At 41.0% G+C, this 16,538-nt stretch overlaps 1 protein-coding gene across 5 annotated transcripts in view; it reads left to right on the forward strand.

The window, feature by feature from the left end:
• LOC138588200 (stromal membrane-associated protein 1-like) overlaps window positions 1-16,538 on the forward strand; it is a 136,893-nt gene that overhangs the window by 85,957 nt on the left and 34,398 nt on the right. For 3 of the 5 annotated variants that reach the window (XM_069658134.1, XM_069658136.1, XM_069658135.1), the window contains exon 7: window positions 6,479-6,542. In XM_069658134.1, the coding sequence (XP_069514235.1) occupies window positions 6,479-6,542 (64 nt within the window). The remainder of the gene's footprint in view (window positions 1-6,478; window positions 6,543-16,538) is intronic. The other 2 variants (XM_069658137.1, XM_069658138.1) reach the window with 1 other exon arrangement.

A 16,538-nucleotide genomic window follows, 5' to 3' on the forward strand; every position in this document is an offset into this window, starting at 1 on the left:
CCATCTATCCATCCATTATCTTCTTTATCTAAGTAAGGTGACCCAGGTGCCCCTCTCCCCAGCAACGTTTTCATGTTCGTCCTGGGTGATTCCAAGGCGTTCCCAGGCCAGACAGGATATATAATCAGCCCACAATCAACCCAGTTGGACGTGCCCGGAAAACCCCCAAAGGGAGGCGCCCAGGAGGCATCCTAACCAGATGCCCTGAACCACCTCAACTGACTCCTGACTCTGACTCGATGCGAAGGAGAAGCGGCTCTACTCCGAGCTCCCTCCGGATCTCAGAGTTCATTATACTATCTCTAAGGCTGAGCCCAGACACCCTCCGAAGGAAACTCAATTCGGCCGCTTGTATCCGCGATCTCTTTCTTTTGGTAACTACCCAAAGCTCATGACCATAGGTGAGGGTTTGAACGTAGACTGACTGGTAAATCAAAAGCTTTGCCTTCAGGCTCCGCTCCCTCTTCATCACAGCGGTCCGGTACAACGCCCGCATTACTGCTGATGCTGCACCGATCCACCTGTCAATCTCACGATCCATTTTACCCTCACTCGTGAACGTGACCCCAAGATTGTACCAAAAACCAGTCTACGCTGCCAGGGATCAGCACGACAAGGCCCCCCGCCTTTGCCTGCTGGCGATGCACCCGACCCCTATGCCTATCCTTGCAGTTGGTGGGCCCACAAAGCGTGTAACCTGTGTGCACAACTGAAACACTATTTGATTCAGAAAAAAGCGACACTACCACAGAGAAATGTAGTTAAGGCTGGTCTTTGTAGTGCCATTACTGCTAACACTGCTAGCAGTATAACTTAAGGCTGCCTTCTAAAAGATGATTCTACTCAACAGTCCAGAGGACCCAAGTCAACTCACATTTGTCACAATATGTGCACTTTAAAACATTTTTGAGTCATGACACACAAAACAATGCAGGAGCAACAGCAGGGGGCTGTAAACTATACAGTCTCAAAACCAGCCTTCAGTGTTCGACGTTTTTTCTCTTGGAGTTGGATAAAGCAGTTTCACGTCACAGATACGTGTCTCTCTGATGCTCTCCTTCAGCAGACATTGAACATCAGTAGGAGCTGCTCGCCGAGCTTTCTAGTGTGTCTCTGTCAGTTTTCGGATTGTGTTTAAGATTCCTTGAGTGGTTGTAGGTCACAAGGGTTTTTACGGAGGCTGAATTTTTAAATCTATGTGTCTGAAGCTCTTCAGTGGGGCTTCAGGGTATAAATGGTCCCTAAGTGTAACTCACCAGCTGACTTAAGGTTGACATGACTTAAAACATGTAGAAAGTAGTTTGCTTGAAACGTTTAATGTTCCATCAAGAGCTGGTGCTAATGAAAAACATTTTTACATTTTTAAGGAACAAATAGTTGAAATAGTTTGCTGACAAGATTCTGCTTCAAGAACTGCGCTACAATAAATACTTGTGACCTTGTAAGGTAAAAGACGAAAGAAGAAATGCAATGTGCCTCACTGTCATTGCCTCAGCAGAAGCCGTTGAACACATCAGGGACAAACTCTAGACTTTGCCCCCACTCTGACGTTCAGTGTGACAGCCGTCAGCTGATGGCTTTGTCTGGTATGTCTTTGACAGCGATCTGATGTGACAGCAGTCATAAGAGGGTTTCGTTTGCTCTGTGGTTTTCATTCAAACTGGCATCGGCTTCATCAGAAGAGACTCTATTCACCTGTTTGGGGGATGTGTGGGCGGTTATCGATTACTGCCCTCCCAATTCTACTTTCGCTGTCTTCAAACACAACTGACCCTGACACCCAATCACAGTCTGTCGCTAGCCATCTGTCAGCTGCATCACTTGGTGTCACTCCAGATAACCACTGGAAAACCAAACTCGTCCGCCGGCGTTGAAAGGAACATATTGGCAGCATGTCAATCCCAACATAAAGCGGGGAATTCAAGCTTTTTATGCAGTGGCATTTAGGTCTGCCTTACTTCTCTCTGTCTCTGAGCAGCTCTGTGGGACGTAGCATTGAAAGGCTCTGCTTTGTCTAAGACTTATGAAATAAAATGGGTGGCCATACCATAAACTCTGCTCTAAAGAGATTTACCAATATGACTTGGCTGATTGTAATATTTATTCATTTTGGCCTTTATTGAGAGAAGACAGTGGATATTGTTGGAAACACGAGGAGAGAGAGTGGGGATGAGATGCAGCAAAGGGCCGAGGGTGGGAGTTGAACCCAGGGCCGCCGCAACGAGGACTGAGCCTCTACACGTGGGTCACGAGTTAACTGCTAAGCTTAACGGGCGCCCATGATTATAATACAAGAGTTTAACTTAACACATTTCTTAAAATCATATTGTCTCCCCTGAATCTTCCATCAAGGTCAAGGATGCAATAGTCTTGGATTCTTAAGCTGCCCATGTCTGCACACCATCATATTTCTGCACCAAGGGTAAACAAAACCCTCGAGGTTGTTTGTTTTTATTAAAAAAAAATCACAGTCATCTTGGGCAGTGGATTTCTATAACGAACAACGTAAGGAATAGATAATGTCAAGCCTGTCTAAATCCACAATCCATATCTTCTTCAAAACCTGCTTTTTTTCACCGTGTTGGGGGGAGAGCTCAAATGAGGCTGTTGTTTGCATGTTAACAAGCAGAAAGAAGAAGTGAAGGATCTAAAATTGGTCACCAAAGACTTTCGTGTTTTAAGTAGCACAACAACCACAGACACTCTACATAAAATCGATCTGAAATCCACTGAATGAGTTTGACAGCTTTTAAATTTGGACTGGTATTGGAAAGGAACTCTGTCTGTAAACACAATGGGCCTCATTTACGAACAGTGCGTACACACAAATCTGTGCTTGAACTGTGCGTACGCACGTTTGACGCACAAATCTGGGATTCATCAATTTGTTCTTACCTAAATGTCTTCGTACTCTGCGAACAAATGTAGAACTCCCTCAGACCATTCGTACGCACAAATGATGAAAGAAATGTCCTAGAAAATGTTAACACACACCCTTTTAACTAAATGCATACTATATTAAAACTTCATTTATTGAAAAAAAAAAAGGCTTTAATAGACAACAATAATTGAATTTACTAATGTATGGACCAAACGTAAATGCTGTGTCATCCTCATATTTTATTATCATATAATTATAATCTTTCTCTCTCTAATTAGTTTATTAAGTTTACAATAGAGTAGACCATATGAAAATGTTCATATTGAAATGTAACACTTTTGTTACAATTGTTTCTATTTCTGCTGATGTGAAATTTTTCTCTTTACCTTTTGAGGCCATCTTTCACGTTCTTTCAGCTTCTCCGTAACACCGCTCTCTTCATGTGGCACCAAACAGATGTCCTTATATAGAGAAATATATATATATATATATATATATAGAGGCTTGGCAGTATGCTGATTGCAGATCGCGGACACACGCCTGTCAATTTAGAATGGTTCTGATTTACTAACATACGCACGGTGGTGAGAACAAAATTGGCCGGTACGCACGTGTCATAAATCCGACGGTGATTTTGCGCAAGTACTTATTTTTTGCGGAGAGTAAGAACATTTCTGCGCAGATATTAGTGAATGAGGCCCAATGAGTGTGTAAGAATGGATATCTAGAGAGAAGAGAGAGCATGAATTAGTTTGAATCAGGCTTGCCACGGTAATCTGTGTTACCAGTGTTACTCAGCTCACCGTCGTTTTGCCTTTTTTGGTCGTATAGAAATAAAACCCATAGATTTCATTTTCACGTATCAGCGCAGCTCCAAAGTTCACCAAATTAAAACAAACTCTATTTTTAGGCTACTAAGGTATATATTCTTGCTACAATTTGAATTTATTTCCTATAATTGTTTGGTTCAATATTGTTTGCTAATTTCAATGTTCTTCTCTCTATGTTATTGTTATTATTATTATTATTATTATTATGCTTTTAAGCCTGTGGATTTTTGTTGTTTATCGTCACCTAAAACCTGGAGTTTTCTTTTCTTTTTTTTTCTATTATTTATTTGGTTCCAGGGTGCCAATGTCACTTTTTTTACTATGTATGTCTATATTATTTAAACTTTATGGATCCAATTTATTTGTGTATATTTATACAACAGTATGGGAATGCATCATGTGCTGCCGCCAAGCCATCATCCACCTTGTTTTGTTCATAAAGTTCCAGCCTATTCAAATGTCTGATATCGCTCTGTTTTATTGTTGTGTTTATCATTAAAACATAAAAATGAACCAACCTTCTGAGCATTGGTTTTGTTCAGAAATAGAGGGAAGATCACAGCAACCCTTTACAGGTATTGAGCGTGTTTTTTTTATGTCCGCTGTATTCGGTAACACCGGTGGTGTCACATCTTTATTAACCGGTGGGAAAATGTCCCCACTGTGGCATCCGTAGTTTCAATACATTCTGAAAAAAGCCTTCATTTACCAAATCTCACTATAGCTAATTGCCTAAAGGGACAACCGGTTACATAAGTGTGTCTAACTTAAATTACATTGTTGAATAATGAAACAGATGAGATTTGCAATGAAAACTTAATAAGAAGTGGACAAGTAATCTCTCAGATGTTGGATGGCACAACATCTCTTAAAGTCGCCCTTTTCTCTAACTAGCTGTACCATTCCTGTGAAGCCTGTGCATTTCAGGCCCTTGAATAACTGCACTTCACTGTTGGTCACTATGAATGCTCTGCACAAACCAACCTCTTGCTGCTGTACACAACGACCTTCCTGCTGCGTTTCTCTCCGCCTCCGTTACAGCTTTGCTGCAGTTCCAACACACATCCAATCACAGCCAATGCATTCTTGATTAGGCGTGGACACGGTAATTGTTTTCATTGCCTTGGATTGGAACGACATTGAATTTAATGTGGTCCATCGATCTTTTGTTGGGGGGAAATTGGGTTTGTTACCAGCGTTGTAGATCTCTCCTGGCCCACATATTAACCTCTTACAGTCTTTCTCCCTCACCACATTTTTCTCCCCAGTATCTCTATATCTCCATCCAGCCCTGTCCTCCCTTCTTCATCCTCCTGTCTCATTCTCCTACCCTCTGACTCTTAATCCCTCCCTCTTTGTCTTTCCCTCCATCTGTCTTTTCGGTTTTTTACTCCCTCCTAGTTCTCATACACTCCCTCTTTTTCTCATTCGACTACCCTAATTTTCTTTCAATTTAAAAACTCAATTAGTATAATTGCTTATCAGAAACAACATTGGCAAAGCAGTTCACCGCTGACAATCAGCTGACGGGTACAACCATCAAATATTTGGTTTGTTTAGTGGATTTATGTCTCAAATTGATTATAAGGATCGGCTGTGGCTCAGTGGTAGAGTCAGTCCTCTTTAATCAGAGGGTTGGGGGTTCGATCCCTGTCAAAATGTCCTTGAGCAAAACACTGAACCCCAAATTGCTTCCAAAGGAATAGCCATATAAATGTGCATAGATACACTCATGCCCGATTGGAGAGGGGCATTTAGGCACCCTGAAAGGGTGAATGTGACATGTAGTGTAAAAGCACGTCAGTGATCAGAAGACTAGAACAGTGCTTTATAAGTACAATCTATTTACCATCATTTATTGTTAAAAACCTGGTGTTACAATACGCATCACTATGCAGGTGTTACAGTTTAATTTAGTTTAGCTTCTATTCTCATTACCCTCATTCATGTCATGAAGTAGTGACGCGGTCGGTCAAAATCGCAGGGAAATCTGTTTAGAGCGCCAAATATTTGTAAATTATAGTTTAGGATGATGATATATTGCCTGCCAGTTATTATTATTTTATAAGATAATTTTTTGGGCCATTTTTGCCTTTATCGATCGACAGTTGAAGACAGACAGGAAATATTGGGAGAAGAGAGTGGGGGATGACACGCAGCACGGGGCCGAGGGCGGGAGCCGAACCTGTGGTCGCTGCATCGAGCACTATATCCTCTGTATGTGAGGCGCCTGCTCTACCAACTGAGCTACACCAGTGCCTCTTCCTGCCCGCTATAACATTTGTCATACCACTAAAAGTCCAGCATGAGATGCAGTGTTGAAAATTCTTTATGTCTTTAATTTATGGTTGTCCTGTTTTTTCTTGTATACAGTTTAGTTTACATGACTTCTCTCACTAAATGCTCATGGTATCCTTTAAGGGTTTTACCTTCTTTATTCAACAGCATTGTCTTTCAGTATGACTCACTTATTGATTTTTATGTTCAAATTTTGGAACGCTCTCCCTCAACATCATGCCCCCACACACCAGTAGTCCCTTCTTGCACTTAGTTTAGCTGTTCTCAAATCAGATGCTTCCACTCACATATATTGTTGCTAGTAAAGACTTCCTGCACTCCAGCTTAAGCTCAGTATTTCTTGTCTAAATCAAACCTTAAACTGATTGTTAAATCCTTGCACATGATTGCATATGCCATTATAATGTTAAACTGAGAACACATAAAGCTGGCACTGGTTGGACATTAACCCTCTTTGTCTTTGTTTCAGCAGTCGGAGTCTAAAGCCAACACCAAGGACAGCACCGAGCCGGCCGTGGACCTTCTGGGTCTGGGTAAGACCGACCGTCTACCAACATCCTCCATAATAACCCACAGACGATTTAACAACTCATCAAACTGTTTTCAAACCCAATTTGTCACATATGTAAATTAAACCAATTACTCAGGGTGGTGTAATAACACTTTTAGATTGATATTGTAATAATTGCAGCTCCAATAGTGTGTGACATTATAAAGGGAATGGTTTAGTGCTGTCAGGCTTTATGTGAGTCATGTACACAGACCTTATTATACCATCTGGCAGTTCATACATCACTGCTGGCTGCAGAAGTCTGGCACTACTTTTAGCAGACTACAGTTAAATCACCCAACAGTCCAGTCATGTCCAGAACTCTCATTAGGATCTGATGTGTATTCCAAACAGGGAAATTAAAGAATTCTGTTCTTTGGGGAAATTCAGCAGAACTGGTTCATTTGTAGCTGAAGCACATTATATTTTACACCTCATGTTACTAATGTGAGTAGATAATTGCATCAACAAAAAACAGTGTGATGATTAAGAAACAGGAAGTTTTATATAATCACTGTGTGATTCGGCTGGTCTCATCTAGTCTAAGTCTAAAAGAAACAAAACAATTAGAGTGGCTCATTTAAATGAGTCAGTGCAAACTCTCCATCACAAAAGCGGCCCACTGAACACCAGATCAAAGAGATCTACAGAGAAATCTACAGAGCTCCTTCATGCAGCTCAAAGGTGGTTTTAGGAGAAAGAAACACCAGATCTTTATTTTCAAATGTTCTCTTTTATAGTCTAAAGTTTTTATGATATCAGAACCACAACGGTATAAATAATGGACGTGGTCTCAATAACGTCACAATTAAATGTTTGATAAACACTGAACAGGCTAACAAGCAGCTAAAGCGAGCACAGTATACCTGCTACTTAGTGCTAATAATGTTTCAATACAATAACACTAGCATTTAACTCACCGAAAAACTGGAGCTCAGACTTCTTGCACGGCCATAAAGTTCCATAAATCCCACAGAGAGATTATTTGTCCAAACTTTGAATGAAAAATTCCCAAAAGGCTCCAACAACACAAACAGGTGAAGTTAAGCTCAGTGTCTGTGTCTGTGTTGACGTCTAGCAGACAGCCAGCAGGATCCACCTGTCAATCAAGTGATCCGGCCCCTATAATTTTAGGCTTAATATGATTAAAACGGATGTGTTACTAAAACATTCTCCCCCCGTACAGTTATCTTGAACAATAAAATTAGCTATTTATAACAAAACCATTTTTTGTACCAGGATGTAAACATGTTTATTCCTGCTGTAAAAATTGGCATTTTCACATCTGCTGTAATGTTATTTCTTGTTTTCTGGAGCCTCAAGTGGCCACTCGAGGAACTGCAATTTTTCATCTCCGCATTGGCTTCATTTTCATCATCGGAGGTTGCCGCTTGATCAAAACAGATGTTTGGGGTCTTTTGTTTGTTTGTTTGTTTGTTTGTTTTTAGTCAGGTGTGTCTCTCATCCATCATTACCTATACGCAGTATCTGGCCCAACATGACGTTTTTATATAATAAATTCAGTGAAGGCAAGATGAACCTTTTTAAACAGCAGCTGATAAGACACGTCACAGCAACATCATGTGACTCTTCTGAGGAAGCTGCAGGTGAAACATGTCAAGGTAAAAAACACCTTAAATCATTTGTCTATTGATAATAAAAGTATTAAGTGAAGACGAGATGAACCTTTTTGGACTGATGTTTTTATAGTTTGTCTTTTCTGTGAAAACAAAAACCTACTTTTAGGTCCATAACAACGTGGTGCAGGCACCTTTAAGCTGATTGCAGTGTTATATTCAACTGTCCCGTACCAAAAGAAACTGACAGCAAAGGAATGTTTTATTTCCTACTTGTTAGATCCTTAAATGATTCGTCGGAGAGAGGATTTACTCTGATAACATTGCCAGAGATCCTTACTCAGGAAGAGGGTTTACTCAGGACAGATTTGAGAAATTGAACTTTGTTACAAGCTGAGTGTCTATCTTTTCTTGTTTTTGTCAGTGTTTAATCTCTAAAGAGTGCTGTTCTTTTGTTGAACAATGTACTCTGGACGGGCCTGAAACTGAGAAAGGTTGGTCCGCTCTGGGCTTACATCAATTCCAAGGGATGACCAGGATCGACTGGTTTAGGACTTGAGTGGACATAGTGAGGTAGAAGAAGTTAAGAGGCCAGATAACTAAGAGGAACCAGTCCATGAAGTGATTTCAAAACAAATAATACCAGTTTGAAAGGAATTCTGGAGTGGAGGGGGAGACTTTGTGAGGAATAAGCTCAAGCTTACGGCAGCCTGTTAAAAATCTTGCAGCAGCGTTCTGCGCATATGTAAGATGAAAGACTGACCGACTCCCATGTACAGTGATAGTAAGTATCAAGGTGAGCGGTGATGAAAGCATGGCTTACCTTTTCATCTGTGAATGGTAAGAAGGGTTTTACCTTTAGACTTACAGTTGACAGAAGCAGCAGACTTTATTTATTTGTCCAATTTAAACGTGGATTCAAAAATCTTCCCAGGGTTTGTTGCATGGAGTTTTAAAGGATGACAGTGGTCTGAGCTTCTGAAACAGAAAGCTGATGGATGCAGGAGGGCAAAGGAGAACCGCCTCAGCTTTTAGTTCTTGTATCAAGTTCTGCGACAGTGTTAGGGTTCTTTCACACCTAAAGTCAGTTTGTTTGGTCCGAATCAAAGACCAAATTGTGACAATGTTGCATTTTGCCTCGAGTTTGGTTTGTGTTCACACAGCAGCTTTTACCACGGACCAAAAGTTTTGCTGCGTGAGGAAACTGCTCTCTGATTGGTCAGAATTTCCATGTGGGAAAACTCCCTGAAGTAAACAAGAGGGAGAACAAGAAGAGAGAGAATTACAGACTTTAATGTTTTTTTACTTTTAACCGACATTGTTCCACAGTTCGATCACTCTCCTTTAGTTTTTCACTGAACACTTTGAATACCTCCGTGTTCGTGTGCATCTCCTAAAGCATTTGTGAAATTGTTTGGTCAGCCCATATTTATATTAGACTGCTTCCTATATTAGGTCCTACTTTAAGTCTGTTTATATTCTCACCTGAATTGAACTGGAACGTGGTTCATTTGGAAGCGGACCATGACCTGTCTCTTCTGGTGGACCATGGTTCGGTAGTTTGGTCTGCACCAGAGTTTGAATGCGTCTTCTCACCTGTTCAAATGAACCAGACTTTCAGAGTAAAGTCTGAAAGTCTGTACCAAAGCTGTCAGGTCTGAAAGCACCCTTAAGCTGCCTCAGACAGAGGCTGTGAAGACTGAGGATTAATCTTCAGCTCGGGGCCGGCACCCCAAAAACATACAATCAGCTGCACTGCAAGTCTCAGATATTCGCTACAATGTGAGAGTACAACGATCTTAAAATAAAGTAACAACTGAACATGACACTTTGATTCATTTGTAGATTACTAAGCAGTCAGGATTAAGGGGGAACTCGTCACGTTCTTTGCTCCCTGCATGCGTGCATTTAATGGCATTTATTCAGATTGATGAACACAACAGCAGAGTAGCTGGAAAGATTGAATGCACAGAGGATATGACATTCAATAAAGGTCACAAGCTGGATTCAAACCTATGACATTTTGAGTACACAGTAAGTGTCTTGGCCCGTTAACCGCCAGGAGATTCAGCTCCACGCTCGTTGACCTGAACAGTAAAAACCGGGCAGAAAAAGTCAGGGTTGATTCAGGGTTTTCATCATAAATTCGTAATATGCAATCACCCTGTGTTTTCCCAGTACACGCCTGTAATAGCTGAAGGAAAGCAGCGCTGACAGAAGAAAGAGCCAGCGGGTACGGCATTGATCAAACATTCCCGACCACAGCATGGAGGAGAGGGAGAGTGAACGCCCAGCTATAAATAACCAATGCTACACACCTTGCAGCCATGTCGAGTGGATGAGATTTCACACATAATCAATAAGTCAAATACGTGGCAGTGTGCCTTCAGCTTCCACACATCCCCCCACCCCTCCATCCCTCCGTGTCTTGGGTTACCTTACTCCGCTGCTGTCAAAGAGCCACTTTCTGCCTTCACTTCTTCTTGTTTATTCCTCTGTTCAGTTGTATTAAGTGTGGAGCCCGGTGCTGCGATATAAGTAAATTCAATATTGTGAGGCTATTCACAGAAGCATTTTTACACAGTGTCCCTCGCCATCCTTGCTTCTTTCTCTGCTTGGTTTGCCAAACAATTCAGCCAATTTTTGCTTGATAATAACAAACGCTCTTAAAGAAGGCTTCTTTGAGACCGCAGCCAACATCAACATATATTTTTATCTGTTTATATCAGGTTTTGTTGGTTAGCTTAACTGCCCCGTGATGATGGATGCTGTCAGAGACGTTCCATCCGGCCAAAAATAGATCTCCCCAAAGAGCCACTGAATCAATTTGAAAAACTTTTATTGATGGAGCTTCCAAGCCTCTTTCTCTTCACTTGGACCTCTGCCTCTCTTTGTTGTGATGGCCCTGACACGCTGAATTGACTATTGTGTGATTCTTCTGTGTTGTATCCTTTGTTCTAGCAGCAGTATTAAGCTCCACATAGAGTAGAAATTTGTAAAGAAACACAAATGTAATTGTTGTGACGAGCGATGGAGCATTTTTCTTGTTCAGTTTTCATTTCCACTCACTTAATTGTAGTTCAAATTGTAGTTCAGCTCTAAATGCATGATTAACGTATTGATTGTTTTGCCAAATGCCTCAGGCTTCTTTTCTGCAGAGAGAGAAGAAAAAAAGAAGAGAAAAATAGGTATGCACAGCTGGGTCCTCAAAAACAGTCCTAATGTGCTGCTATTTGAAGATCATTATTGTATGATGCAGGCTTACTCATACTGAGACTACCTCTAAATAAAGTGGCCCTTATTTGAAATAGCATCTTTTTTTCTCCACACAAACCAAGTCAGTGCCACGCAGCAGTCTCCAGAGTGGATGAATAATAAAACCATTCAGCCTCTTTCAGCATAAGCCAGGGAAAGAGATCTTTTGAAGAACGATAACAGACTGAAAATAATAAGTGGACTTTGAAACCATGACTTCAAACATTTGTGGGCTACCTTTATTAAGTCTCAAGTTTGCGGTCGTTGCTATCTTGTTTTTTTGGAACCCAAAGTGACCAAATTTTGAGGAGAGGTTGGTGCTGGAGAGGAGCGATGGGTTGGCAAAGGCTTAGTTATCAAAGTTACACACTTATCATGTCTATAGCCAAAGTTATCTCATTAGATAGTTAACAACATTGTTTGTTCCAGAATCAGTCAATGAAATTTTATTTGTATAGCGCCAAAACATAACCAAAGTTATCTCAAGACACTTTACAAAAAGAGCAGGTCTAGACCGTACTCTTTGTTATATTATGTAGAGAGAGACCCAACATATCATCACATATAATACCTATGTTTACAATGGCAATAATAATGGTACCATGGCACAAATGTGTGTAAAATTAGAACCTAACCCTAACAAAGAAAAAAGGGTAACGTACAAGAACCGGACATCTCATCCCAGAAGCCCTGTGTCCTCCCAGCATGGAAAAGCCAACAACAATCCTGAGTCAGAATGCACCTTCCCTCAAACATATATCAATGTATGAAGTAAGATAAGCAAACTAAATGGCCAGGTACAGTAAACGCAGACACCAATACCTTCTAAATAGTTGTTACATCAAAAAAAATAAATGTAGTAAAAAATCTGGAGCCCAGACTTCTTGATCGGTCTGTTAGTTCAATTAACTGCACAGCAAGCCAGATGATGTGTCTGATATTTGAATGAAAAATACAGTGACAATACAGCTGTAAGGCTAAGTTACTTGAAATAGCTAGAGTTAGATACAAACCTCTCCCCCCTTTTTAACATGGCAGTCTATGGGAATTGACTCACTTTTGAAGCCAGCCTCAAGTGGTCGTTTGAGGAACTGCAGTTTTTGGAGGCTCTTTTAGCTTGAACTTGCCTAAAGCGGGGTACACACTACAAGATAATCAAAATTTTGGGCCTGATTCCGCCCATAGTCGTAAGCAAATTCCCAATTTTTGATGGTTCTAAAGATGATCTCTCCACATGTTCCTGTGGTGTTAAGGATGTTAAGAGTGATATCACTTCCCCCGATCTGCTCTGAAGGCTGTTGTGCCCGCTCCGATTTAAAATCATACATATTAAACATGTTCAATATTTACGATCCATTATCGTGTTATGTGAGGGGAACCCCGAGGACAGCCGAGCACGCACTCTGTGTGTCACGTTGAATGAAACAATAGCCAATGGGGAAGCAAGCTGACTGAAGGAGGAAGCACAACAACAACCATGGCCATGGCGACAAAAGCAAACGTGAAGCATAAAGTAACATACAGCCCATGTTCACACCGTCTCCACCACTTCCTCCACACTTTGTTCTTTTTTCTTCATGAATTTTCAGTAAAAAGTCCAAAAACTATCATCTCCAATTCTTCTTGCCCGTCGTTCGCCATGTTTGTTTACTCTAAAGTCTCGTTTGACGGCGAGAGTTTTGCAAGATTTCCAGCTGTGAGAGTCGGAGTCTGACTGTTTGTGAATGGAATCTGTAAATGTGTGGTGTGCTGTTTTGGTGTAATCTCCACACACTACAGGAGCAAAACAGTTCAATCTATGATAACAGATCATCATGTGTGGGCTCTCTCACATTTTCAACATCTGTGAAGATATGAAAAATATTTTAGTGTGGGCCGGGCTTTAGCTGATAATTCTGTCATGGTGCAAATTCAATTTGATTTGCAACTCATCAAAGTACTCAAATCCGTGAATATGCATAGAGCCTATGGTTTTATATAATCCAACTTTGTGTTGGTCTAAAACTGTAAAATAAAAGCAATTGTCCAACATTTGTCTCTGACAGCTTATGTGTGTTTGCATGAAACCATCCCTCTGGTGTCATAAACTATCAACATTGTGAAATTGCAGGCAGTTTTTTTGCAGCACGGACTGCCTTCAAAAACTCATTTAAAATGTCTGCAAAGTAACAACAAAACAACATCATGAAGCTATTACATTACCTGTTCACTATTTGATATGACATTTATGGACCCTCCCTTTGTCACCTGTGAACAAACATAACTGTACCAGCAGCAGATCAGTTGGTGTCCACGTTGCACACGTCCCTCTCTTTATACTGACTGTGATCACTAACTGGGCTCGTCTTCCTTTTTCTCCCAGAGCTTCGTTTCATGCCCTAGTTGTGACTTGTGTTTTGGGAAAAGTGGGTTGAATTTACATACTTTGGATTTATGGCTGTACCCAGACTTCAAAGACTGAATGAATTATATTATCGACAGGATGGAGACGAGTTTTGACCACTGGGATCACGTATTCATTTACATGTCTTTAATCTAATCAGAATGTTGCATACAAACAACACAGGGCTCAAATGGGGATTCCATTTATTTAAATCTGGGCCTTATTTATTTATTATTTATTTACAGATTTTGTGGTCTAAAAGTTTTGAGAATGCTTCGGCCAAAAGCCTTTTTTGCTCAGATTGTTGATCTCATTGTCTTTGACCATTACTGAAAGCGTCCCTACAGAGATAGTTGAACTCCACTGAAGAACAAGTTTGTTTTAATGTTATTGTTTGCTCAAATACTGTGTTCGATCTGAACTAACCATTTAAAACACCAAAGTCATACATTAAATCAGCCAAAATAACCCATCCAGGCAGCAGCAGTCTTGTAGCTTCTGTGTTCTGCCAGGCAGAGTTACAGTTCTCGTCAATGGGGACTGGTGGCTTTCTGGAAAATAAAGAGAATTTAAGCTTACAAAAAGATCCAACCCTATAGGGATCTTTTTCTATAATGTTGTCAGACACTTAGAAAAACTATCTGAGCCTGTCAGTGGTTAAAAAAACAATCACATTTAGAGTACCTACTGTTAACCTTTCCTGCTGAGCGTTCTGACCGTGGTCGGAACGTAGAGGGGGGACTTATCGGTCTGCTCCAGGGCCGAAGCTGCCACTAGCTTTCGGGCTAACTCCCGTCAGTTAGCACACACAGCAGCGAGCAGGATGCAAGACGCGAGAGCGCTTTATTGCACACACAGCCTTAATGAACAGTCGTTCTGTTATTCTCTTACAGGTGCATTTTTCTCTGCTAACTCCGCTGCTCCGTTCTCCGTTCGCTCTCATCACTCATGTGCACACACTCACTTGCTGTCTCTCTCCCACTTGCTCCACCACACCACACTTACGCACTAAGATATTCCCCAAAAGAGTTTAGCTTCTAGTACAACACTACCCTGGTTGGATTCAGTTGCCCCCATATTACAGGCCATTTAGTGGCTAAAGCTACTGGAACTATTTAAAACTGTTTGTACCTTTTTGTCACTTTGACACCAAAATATGTAAAAAAAACAATTTGGTTTGAAATACCAAAATGTAACTATAATCCAATCAGATATTTTCCCACCCGTCGTGGTGTCCAGGTCCTTAATGTTAGAGCCCCCCCACTGCTGAATGTGGCTGTATTCATTGAAGATACTGGGAAGCTCTGTCTGTATGTGAGTGTGTGTCCTGTGTGTTTGTGTGTGTGTGAATGTACTCGGGCTAAAGGGGTTCAGGGTGATTATAAAACACACCCCCAGCCTGAACTATTGGTCTGTTTCCATGGTGAAGCCCCGAGTGCGCTCAAGAAGCGGCTCCATGGCGTAATAAAGGGTGGTGGGCACATTGCCCGACATGGCCGTGATGTTGATGATGATGATGATGATGATGAGCCCTTTTCTCCCTGAGGCTCATTTCCATAGCAATGGGTGAATGAGTTCTGTGGTAAGAGTGGGGGGGATTAGAGAGGGATGAGGGTGAAATCTTTCCCTCTTCTGTTTCTATATGTAACGTGCGTGACTCACACCTGTTTATTCTTGTCAGCCATTACAGCACTAATCATAGTTGTAATGGGCTTCAATCTGCACTCTTTTAAACCAGTTTACAAAGTGATTTAACTGTCAAAATAAAAGTCCATAAATGACATGAAGGCACCACATGATTGAGCAGCAGAAAGCAATCGATTAAATATAAGCATGGAGCACGTCATAACCAGAGTAGTTCTAACAATAATAATAATAATAAGTGGTGTAAAGGATGTGGAGGTGTCTTGGGGGTGTCCTGCTGTCTGGCTTAAGAAGCTGAGTCTTGTTCACACTTTAAACGGGCTAAATTATGGATGTTTCATCACTGTGGTTATATAAATGACCTCCGCCGCTCCCTCTCACACACAGTTCACTCTCCCCTCCCCCTTTCAGCCTCTCCATCAGTGTCCTCTCTCTCTCAGATGACTGTACATTGTGTACTGCGGGGAGTTTCTCTTTAACCACGGGGGGAAATTCCCCCTTTATACATAATGATGCTTATTTTAACAACATAAGTCAATTAATGTGTTTGAGCTGAACAGGAGGCAGTAGACCATCAGAAATGACACAAGGGTTAAATCTGACTCTGGATGCTAAAGATTTCTTTTGTTTTCTTTAGAGTATGACTTCAATTATGTCCCTTCCTTTGCGCATAAGAAACAAGAGACACTTTCTACAAGAGAGGGAGATTAATGGATTAGTCATCAGAATGTCGTAAGCCTAGCTTAGCATAAAGTCTGGAAGCAGGGGTTAACAGCTAGCCTGACTCTGACCATATTTGGAGTTGGCATTTCAAGGAAAAATACTATTTAATATTAACTGGGAAGTATTCAGCCGTTATGTGAAGAAATGTTACTGTGGCAGCATCCAAAATTTGTGATGACAGTAATGAGCTTGTTGTATTGGATGAACCTTTGGTAACCTCCGCTGTTGAAAAATGAAGCCAATGTGGAATCACAAAAAACTGCAGTTTTTCGAGTGGCCACTTGAGGCTCCAGAAACCAAGAACATTAACATAACGGTTAATGTTACAGCAGTGTAACATTTTTACAGCAGAAATAAACATGTGCACAGCCTGGTACAAAAAATGCTTTTGTTATTA

Source organism: Semicossyphus pulcher, unplaced genomic scaffold, assembly GCF_022749685.1.
Source record: "Semicossyphus pulcher isolate SPU_LCO1_2020_fin unplaced genomic scaffold, fSemPul1.0.p SCAF_12, whole genome shotgun sequence".
Lineage (NCBI taxonomy): Eukaryota > Metazoa > Chordata > Actinopteri > Labriformes > Labridae > Semicossyphus > Semicossyphus pulcher.